Source organism: Vanessa tameamea, chromosome 19, assembly GCF_037043105.1.
Source record: "Vanessa tameamea isolate UH-Manoa-2023 chromosome 19, ilVanTame1 primary haplotype, whole genome shotgun sequence".
NCBI lineage: Eukaryota > Metazoa > Arthropoda > Insecta > Lepidoptera > Nymphalidae > Vanessa > Vanessa tameamea.
In genome coordinates, this window is record NC_087327.1 from 8,492,220 (window position 1) to 8,513,300 (window position 21,081).

General features: G+C 33.6%; 1 protein-coding gene across 1 annotated transcript in view; it reads right to left on the bottom strand.

Annotated features, from left to right (window-relative positions):
* The window catches only part of LOC113399415 (metastasis-associated protein MTA3), a 61,052-nt gene that overhangs the window by 17,598 nt on the left and 22,373 nt on the right, over positions 1–21,081 (bottom strand). The window contains exon 3 of the mRNA XM_026638546.2: positions 12,161–12,268. Coding sequence (XP_026494331.1) covers positions 12,161–12,268 — 108 coding nt within the window. The remainder of the gene's footprint in view (positions 1–12,160; positions 12,269–21,081) is intronic.

A 21,081-nucleotide genomic window follows, 5' to 3' on the forward strand; every position in this document is an offset into this window, starting at 1 on the left:
AATATTATAGTTAGTGCTTCTCAAGATTATATAAGGATTATAACGATATCCCCTACATCTAAATCTGTTCAGGCATTAAAAAGCTAATGGACGAATAAAGATATATTCGTTAGCCCTGAAAACATAACATTCCTTTTTTGGGCAATCGTGTTAAAATAAACTATTAATCATGGTTGTCAAAGTAATTTTTACACTGAATAATTAGTAAAATAGACTAAGTTAGTAGTCTATGTGTAGGGATTGCAATCCGGCGTAATTTTCAGTCCGGCCGGATTCGGTCGGATCCGGCCTGATCGGTTTAAATAAATACAATTCTATAAATCTGTCTAATGAGTGGCACAATCACCACAATAATGAGTTTGTAATATAATTACAAAATTATAGTTTCAACAACTTACGGTAAAAAAATATATATATTAGGATTTTAACGGTAATCCAAAGTAAGGCGTAATTCTTTACCTGTTTCCCCTGTCACATACGTTTGCAGTTACATATCGTTTTTAGTAGAAAATATTTTGAAAACTTTTATGTAATTAACAACCACTTAACCACCAATTAACCACTTTTCGCACTTATTGAAGAAACTCATTGTATCTAAGAATTACTTCTGCCTTAGAAAAATAAGGATGACGAGGATCAGTTATTGTAACTGTAACTCCTTGTTCATCATAATTCGTTGTGTCTTCATCATCTGTATCTGATTCATTTGATGTTGTTGGCGTTGTTGCCAGGCGGTCATCTGCCTTCTCTTCATTATGTTTATATAAAATATCGACCATATCGATCATAGCTAATATGCGAAGCACAGCTGTTCATAACAATTCATAAGCTTACCTATATTGACCATGAGTTTTGTTCATGCCAATAATATCAGTTCAGTATCAAAATCGAAGTTTTTGAAGCGGTGCTGATAGTATGTTCTGCAGTACATTAACGATGTCATTTAATCAAGCCTAGATTAAAGAGTCTTTAACAATTAAGCGCATTTAAAGTGTCTACTAATGCAACAGTTCTATCATTTTGCCAAAATTGCTAGCTCCGGATCCGGTCTTCGGATCTGGTATATTGGTACCGGTAGACGTATAATGATGCCGGATCCGCCGGATTACCGGATCCGTTTTTCCGGATTGCAATCCCTATCTATGTTGTGTATTAAAAATGTTTATAATGCCGTGGGATGACATTTCATTTTAAACAATAATTAAACGAGCGCTTAATTTTTGATGTTCCTATCAGGGAGTAAGAAGTGTATATAGAATTTAAAGAAAAAATATATATATTCAAATAAAAAGACGCAGTGCATGAAATAATAGTGGCACAGGCGATGAAATAAACGGAGGCCTCCGTAAAATATCTTATAAATTTTAAATTTGCAATAATTCAAGAGGTTTTATTAAAATTGAACTCATCTGTGTATTATTGGAACACGAAACATTGACATGACTTAGAGAAGAGCAACGTGCCAAAACTCGTCAAAATATTATTCGGACAATTGCTTGTAAAAATGCCAAGAAAGACCAGACATTGATAAAACAAAAGGAGTGGTGATATCCTTACTAAAGATTGTATCATTTTAATATTGAATAATATCGTAATATTTTGTAACTTCATTACGACATTTAAGAAATTTACAAAACGTAGTTCTCACATCATGCTCTCTGTTTAAAATAAATAACTTGCCTAACTTGGCAATACAAATCATATACAAAAATCACTGTAATCGAAAATAGTCACAGTATAATATAACGTCGCTAAATCAATGAACAATTACGGTTCAGACATAAATTATCTTTATAGGTCACAGGATGAGATGAATCAACGACAACGACAACAACACAATTTAATATAAACATTTAAAACTATAGGTATCAGATTATATTCATGTAAGCACGTAGCGTCCCGCGGTCTTAGACGAGTTACATTTGGATTATCCATGGCTGTTTTATATAATATATATATATTCTATGACTACATAATAAAGACATCTAACATCTCACTAACTAAATACCTACAGTTTAATTTGTCAACGCTTTAGGCTAACGTAAAGTAATATAAATCTTCCTCGATAAACAAGATCCAACGGAAAAACAATATAACTGCGTTCAAACATACCTCCTTTATTTGTTTAGTGTAGATTAAATAAGTGGCGATGAGTCTGACTATTATATTTTAATATAACCTAATAATAAAAGGGATCTTTTATTGTTAAACCTTAGGTTTTACTGGAAAATCTTAAGATTTACCGTATTTCGAGCTTTTACAGTAACATATACATTAGGTTCATTTTATACATTGGAAATCACAACACATACCGATGCTACATAGCAGTGGAGTAGCTTATACCTTCATCAGCATATAAGTAAAACGAATGTTATACGTTATTAAAATTGATATAAAAATAAAATTCCCATTTCTTATGAACTTTTAACAACATAGTCATATTTACCTAGCAGGCTCTAATTTCATGAATTTTAACATTTTAAGACGCCGTTACACCTGAAAGGTCAACCGTTATCAATTTCGAGTGGCCAGTGATAATATCATTGAATTTTGTATGAGACTTGTCAGTCACGGAACGTTTCTTATGGAATAAGGCCAATGCGAATTAGCAACATGTACCACTTAAAATTTACTTTTCCCAATATTTAATTGTATAAGAATTTGATATCGACATGACTAGTTAGAAATAGAAAGCTCTCGTGATTGTTTTGTTGATTGTGTTGTAACGTCAATGATTTGAGACGAAGCGTTTTCATAACTCAATTAAATCTATGGCAGCATTTGGTTTAGATTTTAATAATCATTAATCGGGAGTCTGAAAATATAGTATAAATTATATATTTTTTTAACATCACACATACTACTAAGGACAGGGTGGCTCGCGTAGAAATCATATGTATTTCAACCGAGTTAGCTATAAAAATAGAATAAAATTGTTAACCGCCTGTTTTGTTACATATAAATTAAAATATATTAATAATATTTTAATTAATCGCTTTTTAATTTTAAAAATAATTTTCATGTCATAATTCTCTATACTACATATAAATATAATGAATATAATCCGCTCAGAGTCGCCGTAATGAGTATCAAATATCTAAAGGCAGATACCTATATATTTTTTGTCACGTGATACAGGTAAATAAATTACCGATCGACATTGACTATGTTCTTGATACATATCGGGAACATCATTTATTTTAGTAAGCGTAACGCATTCTTACGCCAAAGGATAAGCATTCGCACGTGCATTTTTTTCTTATGTTTTCTTTAATAATGCTATCGCAATTATCTGGAGACCTTTTACAAATGCACAATCAATTAAAAACATTATTTAGTTGAATACAAACGTAACAATTTCTTTACGAAAGTGAATTAATTAATTGCTTTGTTTTATTAATTGCAGGCTTAGTGATTGTAGAGCCGATAATGCCTAGTAGAGAAAACACACAAACGGAGACGGAACGGTGAGACAAGACGGTGACGGAAGATTGTGATTGGGATACATCTTTATTCAGATTGGAGCTAATTTCAATGTGAACAGGCGTCTTCTGTTAAACAAATACTGTAGACACTGCCCAACAGCATGACTTCCATGGACTATCTTAATCACTTTCTTAAAATTATATACTGAAAATATTTATTTTCCAAAAATTCAGTTTAAAATATAATTTCTCAACGAATTTCCTTCAAAGTTTATTAAATTTAAATACCATAATGGTTATTAACGTGTGGTTCGGTAGCTCTGTGACAATAATCATTTAAAATTCAAATCATTATTACGAAAGGGGCAGGAGTAGTAAGTGGTTCAGAAGGAACACGTCATCACGAACCCCTGCGAGGTGTGGGTTTTTTAGTTGGAAGATATCATTATTTTTATAAAAAAATTGAAACTAATTATTAAATGTAAACAGAACTTAAATGTCGAAATTTAAAATATAATCAGAAATACGTGTTTTTGTTTGTTTAATGAATCAAAAAATAGGTTGAAGTATTGTTCATATACAAATTGTATTTTTGTAATACATATTAATTGGTATTTGCTTCTTAATAAAAAAAAAAACCTGTATTATTATTATTATCTGTATTAAGTAAGCTCCTACATTTGTAAATTATACATTTTACGACTCTGTGACCAATGTTTCAGGTTCCAATCCTGGACCATGACCATGTCAATATGTAAAAGATTTTGAGTTTACATTTTAAGAGAAATTCTCTCCGAAGTTTGGAAGTTGGCAGCGTTACACTCCCTACCCTCGGTGAGCACATAAAGCCGTCCTGCGCCTGATATATCTCCGCTCGTGTCGGATTGTCGTTGTAGTTACATAAACGTTATTGATTTGTTGAGTTGTTGATTTGATAAGTGATTTTTGAACCGGGACATATAAAGAAAAAAGATTTCATAATATATTAGTATAAAGTATTAATCCAACACACTTGTTTATTTTAACTATTACATGGGCTGAAAGTCCCGGGCCTAACACATGTATGTATGGCGCTAGTTCTATTTCATCTACCTCGTTTGTAGTTAGTACTAATCTTAAAAAGGCCACTGTTAAAATTTCATGATATTCTGTTCATTAGTTTGTGAGTTATTGTACTAAGAGTGACACTACTTTTGTTATTTTCAAAATATCAAAAGAAAGTGTTGGCTTTATATTGCATGAGCATTTGACTATGAGAAGGCTCTGTTCAACATGACTGCCGCGTTTACTCACTGTTGACCAAAAACAAGAACGTGTTGATGTTTCTGAGCAGTGTTTGGCCATGTTTAAACGTAACAAACCGGATTTTTTGCATTGATATGTGACAATACATGAATCCATCACTTCACTCGGGAATCAAAACGATCGTCATCTCAGTGGACAGCAACTAGTGAACTCGTCCAACGCGCCCGAAAACACAACAATCGGTTAGAAAGGTTATGGCCTCGATATTTTGGGATGTGCATGGTGTAAACATTCATCGACTATCGTGATAAGGGAAATAACATAAACAGTGAATATTATATAGCGTTACTGGAGCGTCTGAAGGCCAAAATCGCAAAGAAACGTAGGCACATAACGAAGAAAAAAAAATTATTTCATCAAGACAGCGCACCGTGTCACAAGTCAATCAAAACAATGGTAAAACTACATGAATTGAACTTCGAATTGCTCCCAAATCTACCATATTCGCCAGATTTGGCTCCCAGCGACTATTGGCTATTCGGACACCTAAAAAAAAAATGCACGCCGCTAAGAAATTTCGCTCGAATGAAGAGGTTATCGCTGAAACTAAGGCCTATTTTGAGGCAAAAGATAAATCTAACAGTATTTAAAACGGGATATTTACCATGTTTTTTATTTTTATTTGGTGGAGCTTGAGTCTCGTGAAGAAGACATTCGTAGATCATGTCGAAATATCGAGCTCCACCAAATAAAAATAAAAAACATGGTAAATATCCCGTTCTAAATACTGTTAGTAATAAAAATAACCAAGTTAATTTAAAATCTTATAAAAGATAAATCGTTTTACAAAAGTGGTATTAAGATGTTAGAGCGGCACTGGAATTGATGCGTTGTTTTTCATGGGAATAACGTTGATAAAACTAATTTTGAAAAAAAAAGCTTGTTTTCTTTGTCAGGCCCGGGACTTTTCAGCACATGATCTATATTGTTTTGTCATTTTTGGGATAATAGTATTGTAGATACACTTCTTATACAATATTATTTGTACATTTATATCCCACCGATAAGCAAAGTTCTCTTTTCATTATAGCGGAATCAAACATACCCACTGTTCGGCGGAGGATTGACAGGCATAGATATAATTCAGAATTTATCCTAAAAGCTCTGTGGCTTTCAGGTATATATATCTATGACATAGAGAATAAATAAGATAAGATTGTATATAAATATAAAAACTTTCTTTTAAATTACTAATTGTTGTCAGATTTTGGATCTTAGGTTTAGTTCCACGTGACTTGATCGCAAATTTAAGAGGTATCTAGACTTATGTTTTTTATAAACAACATTATCTGATGTTTAAGATATATTAAAACTAATAATTTTTACTGTGTTTACTGTTTGATTTCTCAAGAAGATTGCTTTTGGCTCTTAACAAAAAAATACAAGTTAACTTCATACAGTAAAATTTACATATATAACCAATCAAACCAAAAAAGGGTAACCAAGGAATACTATCGCCAATGAGTGTTATGGATAATATTTTTATCTAAATAGGTTATTTATATGCTACGTATATTTACATACCTATTTTTATAGATATGTAACTTTATAATATAAATCGTGATCTGTATCACTTAACCCTGGATAAAGGTGTTGGTAAAATAATTGCATTTAATTGTGTTAAAATAAAAAATATATATATAACTCTGCCAAGTCATTCTGATATCTTAAAATAGTCAAAAGTTCATCACAGCTATGACTTCCTTTCGTGACTGACGTTTATAAAGTGAAATCGATACTCGTGTAAAAAAAGTCGGGAGAAAATACAAGTATACCATATACATATACCGTTAAAAGTTCTCGACACAAAAAAGTCGATGTCCACGACCTCTTTTGTTTAATTACTCATATAGCATATACACTAATATTCTGTATGTACATTCATGGCATTTATGGTATTGTAATACCAAATGAACAGTTCAAACAAAAGCATGAATACCACTCACTGCAGGCCATTTAGGCTGCATACACATATTTCAAACTTTTGTTCACAAATTATTCACTTTTAGGAATATTTTAGGTTCATAGTTTTTGTAAATGCTCTTGCTTGCGTTTTATTTATTACCAATTGTTACCATTCTTCTTGATTTTCAGTGAGTAGTATTTTTAAAGTTATGTATGAAGTGTGTCGGTAGCGTGCAGAAAAAAAACCTGTGCACAATGATTCGTAGATAGCGAACATTGCTTCAGCGCAGAGTAGCAGCGAGTAATTTTAAATAAATTGTCGACGTTTCGGACATGCTGCAGGAGTTTAACCGCAACCACTGCTGGAAGATCACGATTCACGACATCCATCAATACCTCGACTATCGGCTATTGTATTAACAATCACATTACATATAACATTATACAAATAATTTGACTCTCAAATCTTAGCCGGATTAAGAATACCCAAATTATATTTTATGTTTTTCTATCTTTTTACGGATTCTATTGTTAACTTTAAAAAAAAGTAAGATGACGAATCTCTGCGAACACGTTAATTATTAAAAATGTTCATAGCATCTACTTATACTACCCAACATTTTCGTTCGCTGTGATCATAATCTCGGACAGATCCCTTAAACTACGGGTCGCAGAACCGAACCTTTTAGATAAAAAGGTGTGGAGTTCTCAACAATAGTTTAATAACATAAGTCATGCTTATTGTAGGGTAGAGTAGGGTTCCTTACGTTTTACTCAAATAGAAGTAGCCCATACAAGTGCGTCTAGGTTTTCGTAATAATTCACGATATCGAGCACCATTTAAAATAATTATAACCTTTTTGTAACAGTCGATTCGATTCGATTGTTACTAATAATACCAGACGAATATTGAAATTAATAGACTTTTTTGTTTTAAAATTATATTAGCAACTAGTTATTGAACGCGGCTTCGCTCGTCTCGTTTTAGGGGGTTGGTCGTCAGGTGTTAAGCATAAAAAGTCCTCAATGTCCTACATTGTGTTTAAGCTTGCTTCGTACCATAATATTCCTTTCAATGGTTTGGCCGTTAATGAGCAACAGACGGACAGACGAACAGACAAAGTTACTTTCGCGTTTATAGTATTAGTATAGATCGATGTAGACTTCTGAATGGCTAACACATTGTTCACGATTTCTCTATATATTTATCATCAATACTGGCCTTAAAAAAACTCAAGATAACATAATATACGTTTACTTTTCAAATCGTCACGTAAATTGCTTATCTTATCTAAAGCCTATATACGGTAGAATATGTCAATATTCATTATATTATAGTTATATATTTGCAATATATGTTTCATCGTGATTTCGTTCGCGTAGATTTTATAAACGAAGATTAAGTTTATTGTATTTATTCGCTGGAAACATAAAACCTGGGGTGAAACAGCTTAAATATTGTCCCGGTATCGGCCACCACGCTGAGAACATCCATTCCATTTATTCGTGATGCATAGCCAAAATTTTATAATCTTTAATATAAAATATTTATATTGGTATTTCTTATCTAGTTATAAATGGCGTTACTAAAATTAATCAACAGATTAAAAATAACGAAATATATAGAAACAGTATTAACATACGATTAATTATTGTCGTTATTGTTAATACCGTTATAGTCTTGTAGGACGTTTATCTTATATTTATAAAATCTACATTATATTCTTCTATATGGAACATAGTTTTGTTTTATAACGTAAGCATCCGCTATGAAAGGATTTTTGGAAGTAATAACTCTAACGGGGGAAATGGGAGTGGCAACTTGTATGTGTTGGAATCAGCTAGTATATAATGATACGAAAGTTTTAAATCACTTCATAATGGTAGCATCTATCAATTCGATCACAACAATATTAACATGAGACTTTAGTTGATTATATTTTTACGAGATTTAAAATTGAGTTATGTCGAAACGAGTCCACTACACGTGTTTTTACACACAATTTGTGCATTAAAAAAAAAAAACAAATATCCTAATTTCGAGTTAGCATAGACAAGCGGTTTTGAGCCAGTTTGTCTATCAGCTGGCACTTCAGTACAGACACTTCACCGACGGATAATAAAATTAGTTACTAAACACCCCCTTCTCTTTAGTATGAACTAAGCTCAAAATTTTGAAAGAAATCCCGGACACATAGCAACAATCATACACAAATTTTAAAGTTTACAGAAATATGTAAATAAAATAAAATATCAAAAGTACTTCACAGGTAAAGTTTACTACGATTTAATTAAAATAACAAGAAGTAACTTAATATTTTACATCTTACTTTTTTTAAGTCACCATGTTATTCAAGTTGATTTTAAAAAAAGAACAGTCATATAATTCGCTAACTTTTAGTTTCAAAATAAGTTTTTTTCGTTTTGAAGGCTAGATACTGTTTCCTTACTCAGTATCGTTAAATTATTACGCTCGTGGTAACAAGGTTCTACCGACGTCGTGGAACTTTATAAGTCTAACATGTGGACACACTAGTGGTTGCTGGCGACTTTTTCGGTACCTTTTTCTTAGACGACTTTTTTTTCGCCCTAACAAGACTATGGATAAACAAGTTAAGGTTGATAAAGTTGAAAGACTTGGAAAAATAACAGATGATAAAATTTAATCAAATCTAAAATTGTTATTCTTTTACACGCTTAATTAAGGCAACAACAATATAATTAACTTTTTAATTCTCATGCAATTATTTCCTTTTTACAGAATAATGAAATTGGATTTATAAAAATATTTATTTTCTGTTTTTGTGTAGAAATATAGCAAGATGATCTTAGATAGGAGTAATTCTGTAATGAAGATTGTCATTGATCGGCATCGAAAGGTGAAACTGTAAATGTGTAATGAGAGGATCGGTGCGGTCCTGCGAGGCGCCGCGCGGTGCGGCGTGGTCGCCGGGGCGGGGAGGACGGGCGCGCGGAAGGAATGCGTCGTTTTCGCATCGGGAGAAACGAATGCGTTTAAGCGTCGCGGTACACAATGGCGGCGTGACGAGATCCGGTTCGCGGGTGGCGAGGGGCGCCCGGGGCGGGGGGCTCTAATCGATAGCCGGCGAGCGACGGCCGGGCGACTGCGGCGCATAGGTGACAGCTCGGGCCCAATCAAATTACCGCCGGTGGAGGAGAGCTGCAATGGCACGCACGCTGGAGAAACACACGCCGTCGCCGCCCGCCGAGACCGCGACCCGGGCAGCGATAACGAGCACCGCCGTTACCCGCGACAAAGCCACATCATGAATTCATGAACACGATACATTTTCAAAAAATAAATAATAGACATTACGACGTATGTCAATAAGGTCATAATGTAAATAGACAAAATTGAATCAGAGTGGTAGAATGAATTTCAATGAAAATTGTGAATGTAATAGGCGATGGACTTTTCTTTAAAATTAGATAATCTTTTATAGTAAATTCAAAAGTAATCATTCGCATCATTGGAGCTTCATTTTTTTCAATCTATTTGAATGAATAAAATAGTCTCATGCGACACTGACGAAATCTATGACGCTAAAATCTCTGTCCGCCCCCTTCAATGAGCAGGTTCCCAAAAACCTATTATCATAGACATACATTCTTAATTATCCTATCGTTCCTTTAAACTGATCTCATAGAGCGTCATCCGAATACTAGTTTAACTTTAAAAAATCAAGGGTTTTCCTGCGCAACTATCGTTATTTGAACTGAATTTTCAACTAGTAAAGACAATATTAAATCGATACTATTCGAAATTCTTATCAACCAATTCTATTTAAAAATGGAATTTGCATTGAATTTGATGTTTATTAAGTAGATGTTAAGTCATTACAAAATGTGGGAATATTTGTAGAGTCATACATAACTAAAATCATACCGTGACATTAGAATTGAATAATTTAACCGGCTTATTTTTTTTTGTTGATAGTGTATATACATCTTTACGATCAAATATAGATAAAACAGACAAAAAAAAAGAGATCGGTGTTTTAACATTAGACTGTAGTTAAATAACTGAACACATACACACTCTTTAACAAATACCTGAATAGCACAGAAGAACGCAGCGGAATCAATTTCTGAAAATATTTCAAGTGTAATTTGTAACGAAAACAAAAACCGAAATTTTAGAGACTGTTCAATATCAAACATTTATGCGGATAGAGTGAACGAGTTCCGAGTTCCATAGCCGAGGATTGGTGTACGCGCATCTAATTATAGGTTATTCCTCTCGCGTACCACACAACAGATCTACGTTATACCATTAACGACCTGCTCACGATTGTGTGTAATATATGCACACAAGCATACGAACCTATGCACCGACTAAGTTACTTTGCGCCAAAATTAATTAAATTTTATTACAAGGACATTTTCGTTCGCCTGTCGATGTCAGACGTTCGAACACGTGACCGTCCCAATACGACGAACTATAAGTTCCGTTTCTACAATACACATTCACGAATAATTGAAACAATAGAGCTTGTAAATTCGTTACTAATGTGTGTCGTCTAATTATATCGAATGTTGTTACTGGTCACCGCTTTGCGATGTACGAGAAATCGATAAAACGTATATAATAATTATTTCAATATAGTGATACATATGTCGTTTTTATAAGTAATGAAGTGGCCGACGCAATTAAATTGATGGCGTCATAGCTTCAATGTTCACTGTGATGGGAAATAAAAGCACAATTCAATCAACTGTCAGCTACAGTTCGGTCCGTCGCGAGTCGCGACACACTCCAGCTTCTATACCTACCCAGCACCTAGAGAGGTGGGTTAGATACGTATAATGGTAAAGCATTAAATTCAGCCATTCAGATAGGTATTAAGTATGCATCTACAATTCGTAAGTAACATTTGAAGTGGATTTATCGATAGTTAAAAGTACTCTTTGACATTTAAAATCTATCGAAGTAAATTCCTACAGCATAGCAACGAGCCACGTAATCTTAAAACATTCTATGAGAAAAATACGTAATTTTCTTTTTTTAATTTTTAACTTAAAAATTTGAAAGTAATTGTTACCATTTTTATTAATAAATCCTGTAGAATATAGTTGGGCCGTTTCTATTAAAGTTTTGCGTAGGATTCGGTAAGTCGTGGAATACTAGATACGGGTACATACGATAGTTAGGATAGGTTTTTTTATTATTTATAATTAAAATAATTACTGTAATTTAATTAACACGAAAAATAGTGGGCGACTCACAGCAATCATATTAATAAGTTACCGGTTTATTATTAATTATTATTGACATCTGAGACTATTTTTTCATTTCTATTACATCTAAAACGGCGGCTATGATTGAAAGACAAAAGGGGCGGGAATAAATACATTATGTGGTTTACATACTTTCATTAATCGATAGCGAAATGAAATGAAAAAGTTTTTAATTGAAAATGTTTTGTAAACAATTCGATATCTTTCACGTCATCCAGGTCCAAACGAATTTTGTACGACAAAGGATTTTATACTTTATAACTTACCTATCGCAGGGTCGAGAACAGCTTGTGCCGCCTGTTCCTCGCCTATTGGCGTCTTAAGGCATATTTTCTTGAGTTTCATCGCGACCGGTGAGTCTTCTGACTGGGCCACTGTAACACAAACATTATTTTAATATATTTCTATTAGACCTTGATCGTTCATCATTATCGTTGGTACATGGTGTATCCATTATTATTTGTCGCCGAGAGAGCGCTACTGACGACATGATTATATCAAACATTATAAATATTTGGTAAGCAAGTTGTGTGTATCGTAAGTATTTCGTTTAAGGGAATTTGCGAGTACAGCTGTTGAAGTAATAAAAATTAGAGTTTCCTAGTAGTACATACATTTATGAAGGGTTAACTAATACAAAAAAAAAAATCATAAGAAAAGTTAGAAGTACATAATAAAGCGTATTGAGTCTTACACGAAATACCAAATCCGAAAAAAAATTGACAAACAAAACTATCGCTAAAAGGAATAAAAGCGCGCGAAACTCAGTACTGGTGAAAACAATTTTCCGTTTATTTGTTTTTTGCATCAAAAACGTTTCAATTTAAAACGTTATGACCTAGAAATTTTACTTTCATCGGCTAACTTTTACTTTTATCGCGTATTAATTTGACCCTGTAGGTACATACTTATACATAATCTATAGTTAACTCATACGAAACGCAATCTTCGACTCTTACTTAATTTAACATGAATAAAGATGTTATGGTCACTCATTAGTGACTAAAATATCCTGTTTACCGAGAAAATAATAGCGACATTAATTGACACCTAGTCGCGAACACGTCTACGTTAATTACAATGCAACAAACTAGAAATAAAATAAGATATATTTGATTTCTTTATAATTAATATTTTAGAAGATTTATATATATTACAAAGAATATCCAACAAACTGGGATCACACGGGGTACCTGAGTTTGGGACATACAAGATGAATCGTAGTCAGCTTCCGACGGTCTCAACGCGGAGCGAGAGTGCGGATTATATAACAGTAGCTGTAGCTCCAGAGAACTCAAAAACGGGAATCCTGACAGACTCTTTGTGAACGAGGCAGTAATAAACATTCTTTATAATGACGATAAAGATTACTGCTGCGACAAAGTATCTGATTACGAACAATATTACCCATTATCAAAGAAACATTATATAATTCGAACATACAGTAACTGACAAGGGGTGCCTCTTTAGGAAGGTCCATGTCATAGGATCGCGCTCACTGACCATAAAAGAGACACAGGGATTGACAAGCGAAGCAGTGTGCGGCGACAAATAAACTGCAGCTCCAAGATGGTCACATATCCCATGCTGTACTTAATATTACGTAATTTGGAAAAGTTTAATTATAACAAAGATATCTACGACGATGCAATCACCCTCTTTATTCGGAAAACTAAAGACTGTTCCAAACAATGCGATAAGGGGTCACGACATCAAAATGGCCATAAAGCGAAGAGAAACTGCTATATTCGGGGAGCTGACTAAAATCGAGGGATACGATGCTTAATTGAATCTTACTCCCCGCATACCCCCTTAACGCGGGATCACGGGGACTGCTGTATCACAATGACGCAAATTTCGAAAATAAGATACAAATAATCATAGAAGTTTTGTATTTAAAATGTAATTACACTAGTAGAAGGTAAATTTAGATATATCATATGTAAATTAGTTGTGTATTAATTTAAATTAACTTAACTAAATTCGTATATAATTGAGCTAAATAATACGAAAAAAACAAAACCAACTAAAGGAATCATTAGTAACAATTAGATTTATGCAAAATTATATTTATTCTACATTTTATCTGATTTTATCAAATCGAAAAATTGTGAAAATCTTGTGACATAATTATAGTTTAATTTATTCATATATTTTAAAGAAATATTTTTTACGTATATACGACGAATCAACTACTTTCCTTTAATACAAAGGACTCTGTTCGGCACTGAAATATTTCACCTCAATGTATTCCTATTCAAAAATTGATAGATCGATATTCATGTCGCTTAGATTGAAACAATGATTGCTAACTTGGCATTATTAGATTGATTTCAATCAACTCTGAAATAACAAACGAAAAGACAAGACGTATGATTACCACAAAAAAAACTTTAACTCAAAGGTTGCTAACATTTTCGATTTCAAAATAGTTTTGTCATCAAATTAGGTAAGTCCTATACATGTTACAATTAGATTGCAAGTTATCATTAATCACGCGTGTACTATATACAGTAGGTATCTGCGAATTAAGTTGGCTGTTCATAAACCTAATAAGCCTTGAGTGGTTGCAGATAGTTTTTTAAAAAAGTGCGGGGCACTATAAAATTGTTTCATTAATTTTTAACGTCTCAGAGACTTCAGAGTTCAGGCCGGCCGACTTAGTTTTAATAGAGATATGATAATGTCTTTTTTTACGGTCCCGTAGATTTGTAATTGAAATATTCTAAAATAATTATAATATCGAGTAGTGGCACTTCACGTTCGTTTCGTCTGCGCCCTTGGTAACCACCGGTCACGAAAAACCGCGAGGTCGAGGAGCGCGACGCGGTGTAAACGTCACCGCAGTGGGAACATGTAGCCTGAATATAGACGCGAACGACATTGAAACCCATCATATCATCGTATTAAAATACAGTAAATTCAAGTAGTCTCTTAAGCACTCGTGAATTGTCGTTTTACAGGTATCATCAAATGTAAAGCTACCATCAATTCGAATTCGAACGACTCTACCTAAATCAAATATCCGACAGAAAACTTTTCAGAAGATACGGTTCTCATTAGTATATCGTATTATATACAATTTAAATATATCACACGAAAATTCACTTATGAATGTGTCACGAAACTCAATTTTCTTACAGCATTAGAATCACTATTTTAAGTATTTGAAATACCTATTATTTCTATTCAATTATATATTTGGATTAAATATATTTGATTCGTGTCTTTAAGTAATAAGCCACTCAAGTACGTTACGTCTGCGACCTTGGTAATTCAACGGTCACAGGAGACCTCGCGATCGAGGGCACAACTCGTCTTTGAATTTATCTCGGCACACTAATTTTCGAAATAGTACTAGAAACCATACCTTCTACAAGTGTTTTTTTGTAAGCGGGGATCTCCTCATCTTATAAACATATACTGTTTATAATATGAATGTCATGAAAATAAATCTTAAAGGTTGATTTAAGATTTTGGACCAATCACAAGAACCTAATACATAAATATGTCCATATATAACACAATTAAAAAGAAAAATCTCCTTCGCTTCGTCTGCGACCTTGAGAACGCTTCAGTCACGGAGCCCGATCGAGGGGCGCGTCGCGCGTCGCCCTCTGAAAGCCGGCTCGACATACTCCGCCCTGGTAAATCGTAACCGCGACCATACCCAACACGTGAATGTGGGACAATCTTTGTATTTGCTAATTTTCAGTGAATGAATCTAGTAAATATAAAATCTAAAGAGTTTTTCATCTCTTTAAGCTGTAAAAAGCTTAAGAATCCCATTACATTCGTCAGCTTATAGCCCATAGCAAGTTACTCGTGAAGCGACCGTATAGTAAAAACAAAAAGTATTTCTTTTATTTATGTTGGAAATTATTTTATCACACATTTTCGTTATATTAGTCTAATATACATTGTGTTTTCGACCTTGTGTTAAGAGCTACATTCAAAGTAGGTATCGGGTCGCGGTCGCGCTCGAAGGCGGGCGTATAACGCCTATGGCATTTTATAACCTATCTAAATGAAAGACTTAGCTTTTACATTTTACAGAATTATCTTCGTTTTTAGGTTACCAACATTATTTAATATTAACACAGCTCATACATAATATACTTTCGTTTAAATTGTACGAGCTATTAGATAAACGTAGTGGGCAATTTCGATACTTATACAGAGCTTTCTTGGGATATTCGATTTCAACTGGGTTCACGGTCGCTAAGGATGGAACGAGGCCAAAAGGGCTTGGCCCCAGAGATCCCGCTCGAAGAAAGTTTGCGTACACGTTCACTTTTGTCGCGATCTTCGCTTTTATTTTACTATAGTATCCGTTTATTTTGACAAACTAACCTTACAAGTTATTGGAATCTTATGTTAACTTTGTGAGATACAAAATTTTAAATGTTCTCGTGCAGTCATGGAACTCCCAATATACATATGTATCAAACATTTCGGGAATGTTCGTTACTATATAGGAAGACGAATAAATATAATATATGGAGGTTTGTTTTCCAGCTCTACAATATGGTTTGAATATTTGTGTGTGAATGCAGTGTAAGTTATTTAAACTAGAGTCTGGAGGTGTGGTAAGCTTTGTACGCATAGTTAGGAGAGCGATGTGATGTCGCTAGTGTGTCGCGGTTAGGCCGCGATACAGGCAACCAGGCAGGTGCAAGCTGCACGCTGCGCCGGGAGGCTGCCACCCCCGCCTTTCCCCCCAGACCCCCACTCCGCGTACGCCATCTTAACAAATCGATAGGATATGACTGTTCTCAACTTCGCGGGAACGACATTTGGGAGACCGAGTGACCCCCCGCTTGATTATGTAAGGCTGAACGTAAATTTATTTCTTTTTTTTCGGTGTTTGTATTAAATGTTAGAATCAGTCGCATTCTTACGTTTTAATATATAAAATAAGCTATATATTTACATTAAAAAAGGTAATTTAAAACTATATATATATATATATATATATATTTAAAATATAAGGTTAAAAAACGTCATAACTTATGAAAAATATATTATGCCGCAGTGTCTTAAAAGCACTGCGGGTTATGGTTGCTTAATTTTAAATATTAACGGCCCATAATTATACCATGTCAATTTACAATTAAATACTCAGAATTCCTTTGTGGATGCCACTGTGGTCATCAGATCTCAGATGGTTTTTTAAAAATAACAAGAAAGAAAATATTAAAAATCTTCGCGTTTTTTTATATCCGACCTCCTTTTGGCCACGCTGGCCAATCTCAAGACTTGCAAAATGCGCTAGAGAATATAAGTAAGTGTGATGTACAAGACTAACAGAAAACACAGGTTATCTCTTTTTAAATTCTATGGGGCGGCATCCTACGCAACTTATTGAGGCACAGGCTCAGGCGCAAGACCAATTAACGTGCTTTAAAGACATGCGAGTAAGTATTTTTAAGTATTAAAAATTCCTAAAAATTACTAGTGAGCAAAAACTCGGGATTGGCAACCTTGTAGGCTAGACACTAGAGTCAAGTGACTAGACCAATGAAGCATTCTATTGTAATGGTTAAAAAATATTCAGAATGACTTGTGTATTTCATTATCTGTAACTAAATAAAGATCGAAGGAGTGTATTTCAATATAGTTTCTATATAGTTTCCTTAAAACGATTTATAAATTATATATGAAAAAATACTATATATACTTATTTTTCTAAAATCAAGTTCTATATAATGATTCGATAATGTAAACGATTTTATAGTCTTATAAAATAGATAACGGCAAGTGGAGCCTCAAAACTCGTGACCTTCGTGTTTATAACACAATACTCGAACGGTCAGCGCTCGATATACGCAAAACGATTAAATATTTTGTTTAAAATAACGCGACTGTGTAAGGTTGTCTACGTTGTGAAGGCAAGCCGTTTTTTTGTATCAAGTAACGACGTCCGAGGCTTCAGTTCGGCGTCGTCGACTTTTAATTATATATTCTTAAGCACTGTGCTATTATAACATCCAAATTATAAAAATTAAAATATATTCAGTAGTAATTATGTGACCGGCATAACTTGTCCTTTAAATGGATATCAATTAGATTTAAAAATAAATAATTTACGTCCTTATGTGTGTGACTGTTTTTTAAATCGTCTAAGCACATAACGTAATGTAAGGATCTTGTACTTGTTTTTTAGATGTGAAATTATGTCAAATTCAAACCATATGAAAGGATGCGCCGATATACTAAAACAATTTTGTAATATGTACGAGATTTTTTTTAAAAGTAATTTTGGCCAATGCAATAATAAACGCATTTTTAAACAAAGTCACATAGTCATAACGCATTAATGAGAACGAGACTGTTACTCCTACTGATTACTGCGCAGGTAGAAACGGATATTCGCTTCAGTTGCTCACTTCCGCTGGATAATTGCAAGAAACACTTATGAATAGCTTTCTCTAATATTGTCACTGGAATTAGACAACATTTGGAATAATAATAATTTACTTAAACCTTAGTATGCTTTGTTACTTAAGTCTATACCGGTTACAGTATTTTTGGAAAATTAAGTTGCGTTTGATTATAATGCGTCAACATTTTTATTTCATTACAATTTGACGATGTTTAACATAAAATCGAAAGTTTTTACTAACGATATCCTATTAATAATTTTATGTAACTTGTAATGAGTCATAATATCCATGATAGATTTTGTAATTCTCTTTTGTAGGCAGATGAAGTGGTGCGGATATAGAAACAATAAGACGGTCATGTACAAGTGCGGATCGGTTGGATGCGCGAGGTTCGCCGACCCGACGTGTAACCGTGCCCCGCAGTTCCCTCGTCCCCTCGCGGTCTCACTTTCGATGCGCCTGCGGCTTCTCCGGCTCTACGACCACGTGCCGGCCCGCCACCGACGCGGCTGACGTCACCGCAGGACGCAACGGTGCCCGGTGCTCGCTAGAGCGTGGAGTTGTTTGCGCTCTTCATTAGGACTGCCATGGGAACCGTGCTATTCTCCGGCCTTACCTCACTGGCATACTTAGTTAAAATGTTTCAAATTTTGATTTCCTTACACGATGTTTCTAAGGTACTATTGACAAAGCGAATTTCACAGGCGGTTTTAAGGTATATATTTGTAGATTTTCTTTTTAATCTATATTTTCGTGGTTTGATTCAAATGTGACAATTAACATAAAATAAAATAAAATCGTGTTAATTTTTATTAATCAATAATATTATGGTATTGTAATCAAGTATTAAATCTATTTACCTTATATACGAATTATGGCTATCCGAATATGAGTATGAGTCAAGTGAAGGATTTTATAGATTAGAAAAAAAATTATGTACATTATTGTTAAGAAATCTACTTCATCACGAAATATCTAATATAAAAGGCAAATACTTGACGTGTCTAGACCGAAGAAAGTGCGAAATATCACGCGGTGGTGTCAACGTAGAACGTAGTAAACTCATAACACGAAGCCGTGGTTGACAAACTGTAGATAAATATCGGATATTCGACAATATTTTTATCTCCGACGATGAGATCAATTTTATAAGGAGCCAATTAATTCTTAATTACAATAAATAATTTAGGTAGTCAGGATTATCGCGATATTATAAATAGCTTTTATTTTGCAACTTCAGAAAATACATGTACCCCTGAAAACGGTGATACAATTTAGTTTAATTATATAATATCCCACTCATTAATAGGTGAAGTCCGATATTAATTATTTTAGTAATTTAATTTGCACCATAACGACATTTAACGTATGTGAAAAATAATGAATTAATATTTTATTATTCAAAAAAATGTACACGACGAAAGAGGGTTGGGACCTTGCCGTGAGTGTAGGAAAGTGTAGGGAAAATAATCGATCTTCTATATTATAATTTAGAACGTCATCACTTTTAAAATAAATGTACGTCTTTGAACTTTTCAAAAGTATTTATAAACACAAATAAACATAAGAAATATTCTCTACGTTTCAATATAGAAATATTAAAATAGTAATAAGAAGATCTTAAAATATAAGCCGTGAGAAGTAAACTGTAAGACAATTACTAGGGGTTAATCCTCAATTTCCCAGGCTGTAGTGCAACTGGCTAAGGCGCATTACGTTGAGGTGAAAGTGGAAAATCGTTGTAGTACGATAATTGTGTAAATTACAAATTAACTTTAAATTTATATTTTACGTTACTGTGGGTTTCATTTAAATGTAATATTTTCATCCACCATTGTAAGAAACACGGCAACATTTTATAGCTCCTGTAATTATTATCTTAATTTTTCAACTAATATCGACCGTAACTTTCTGCTATATTTGTACGAGTTAGGTTAAATGAATAAAATTATATAATATGCTCGTAAAAAACCTCTGAAGATACTTTGGTTTCAAAGCCCATTAAATGCGTAATCTGCTAAATATATTGGGTATTTTTTGTCTTTATGTAATAGCTAATATGAAGTATCGCAAAACTTTATTAAAATAAATTATATATATAAAAAAATCCTCACAACTTGTTACTTGCCAATTAAAAATAAAGTCGACATTAAAAATATATTAATAAACAGGACATAGGTATAAGATTATTTAGATGATAAAAATAATTAGTAGCTATACAATATTTTTCATGTATGATACATAAATTTTATTATAAGTAATATAAAAATGGATGGCAATTAGTGTAAAATATAGTTGATGTTTTTGGTGCCGGTCTTGGTCTTCTCGTTAGAATCCACATTCCGATCCTATGGCTGTGGTGATGGCATTTAATTGTCATCTGAATAGTGAAACGTCATGAAAATAAAAATAACTGCAAAAGCATTTTTTATTTGTTCGAATAGGAATATAGTAGTATGTTGTGTCCACCGCATAGACATTGGTACTGTAAGAAATATATACCATTTCACTCTACCTACCTGACGTATAATGCTCGTAAATATGATGTTAAGACTAGCCATATCGGGTGGACATGAGTGTGTGCTAAACGCGGTTTCTAAGGCACGAGATATGAAACAACTCGCAATTTTTCGACGTTTTTTTTTATTGGCCTGACACGCAATTTCAACCCAGAATCTCTTGCTCTGTGGCTTTAAAAGCTAGCCAAGGTACTCAGGTAGAGTTTCGGTTAGTGTTGCATATCGATAGTCCACTATCGATAGACTATCGATAGTTAAGGTGTAAGTGATAGTATCGATAGT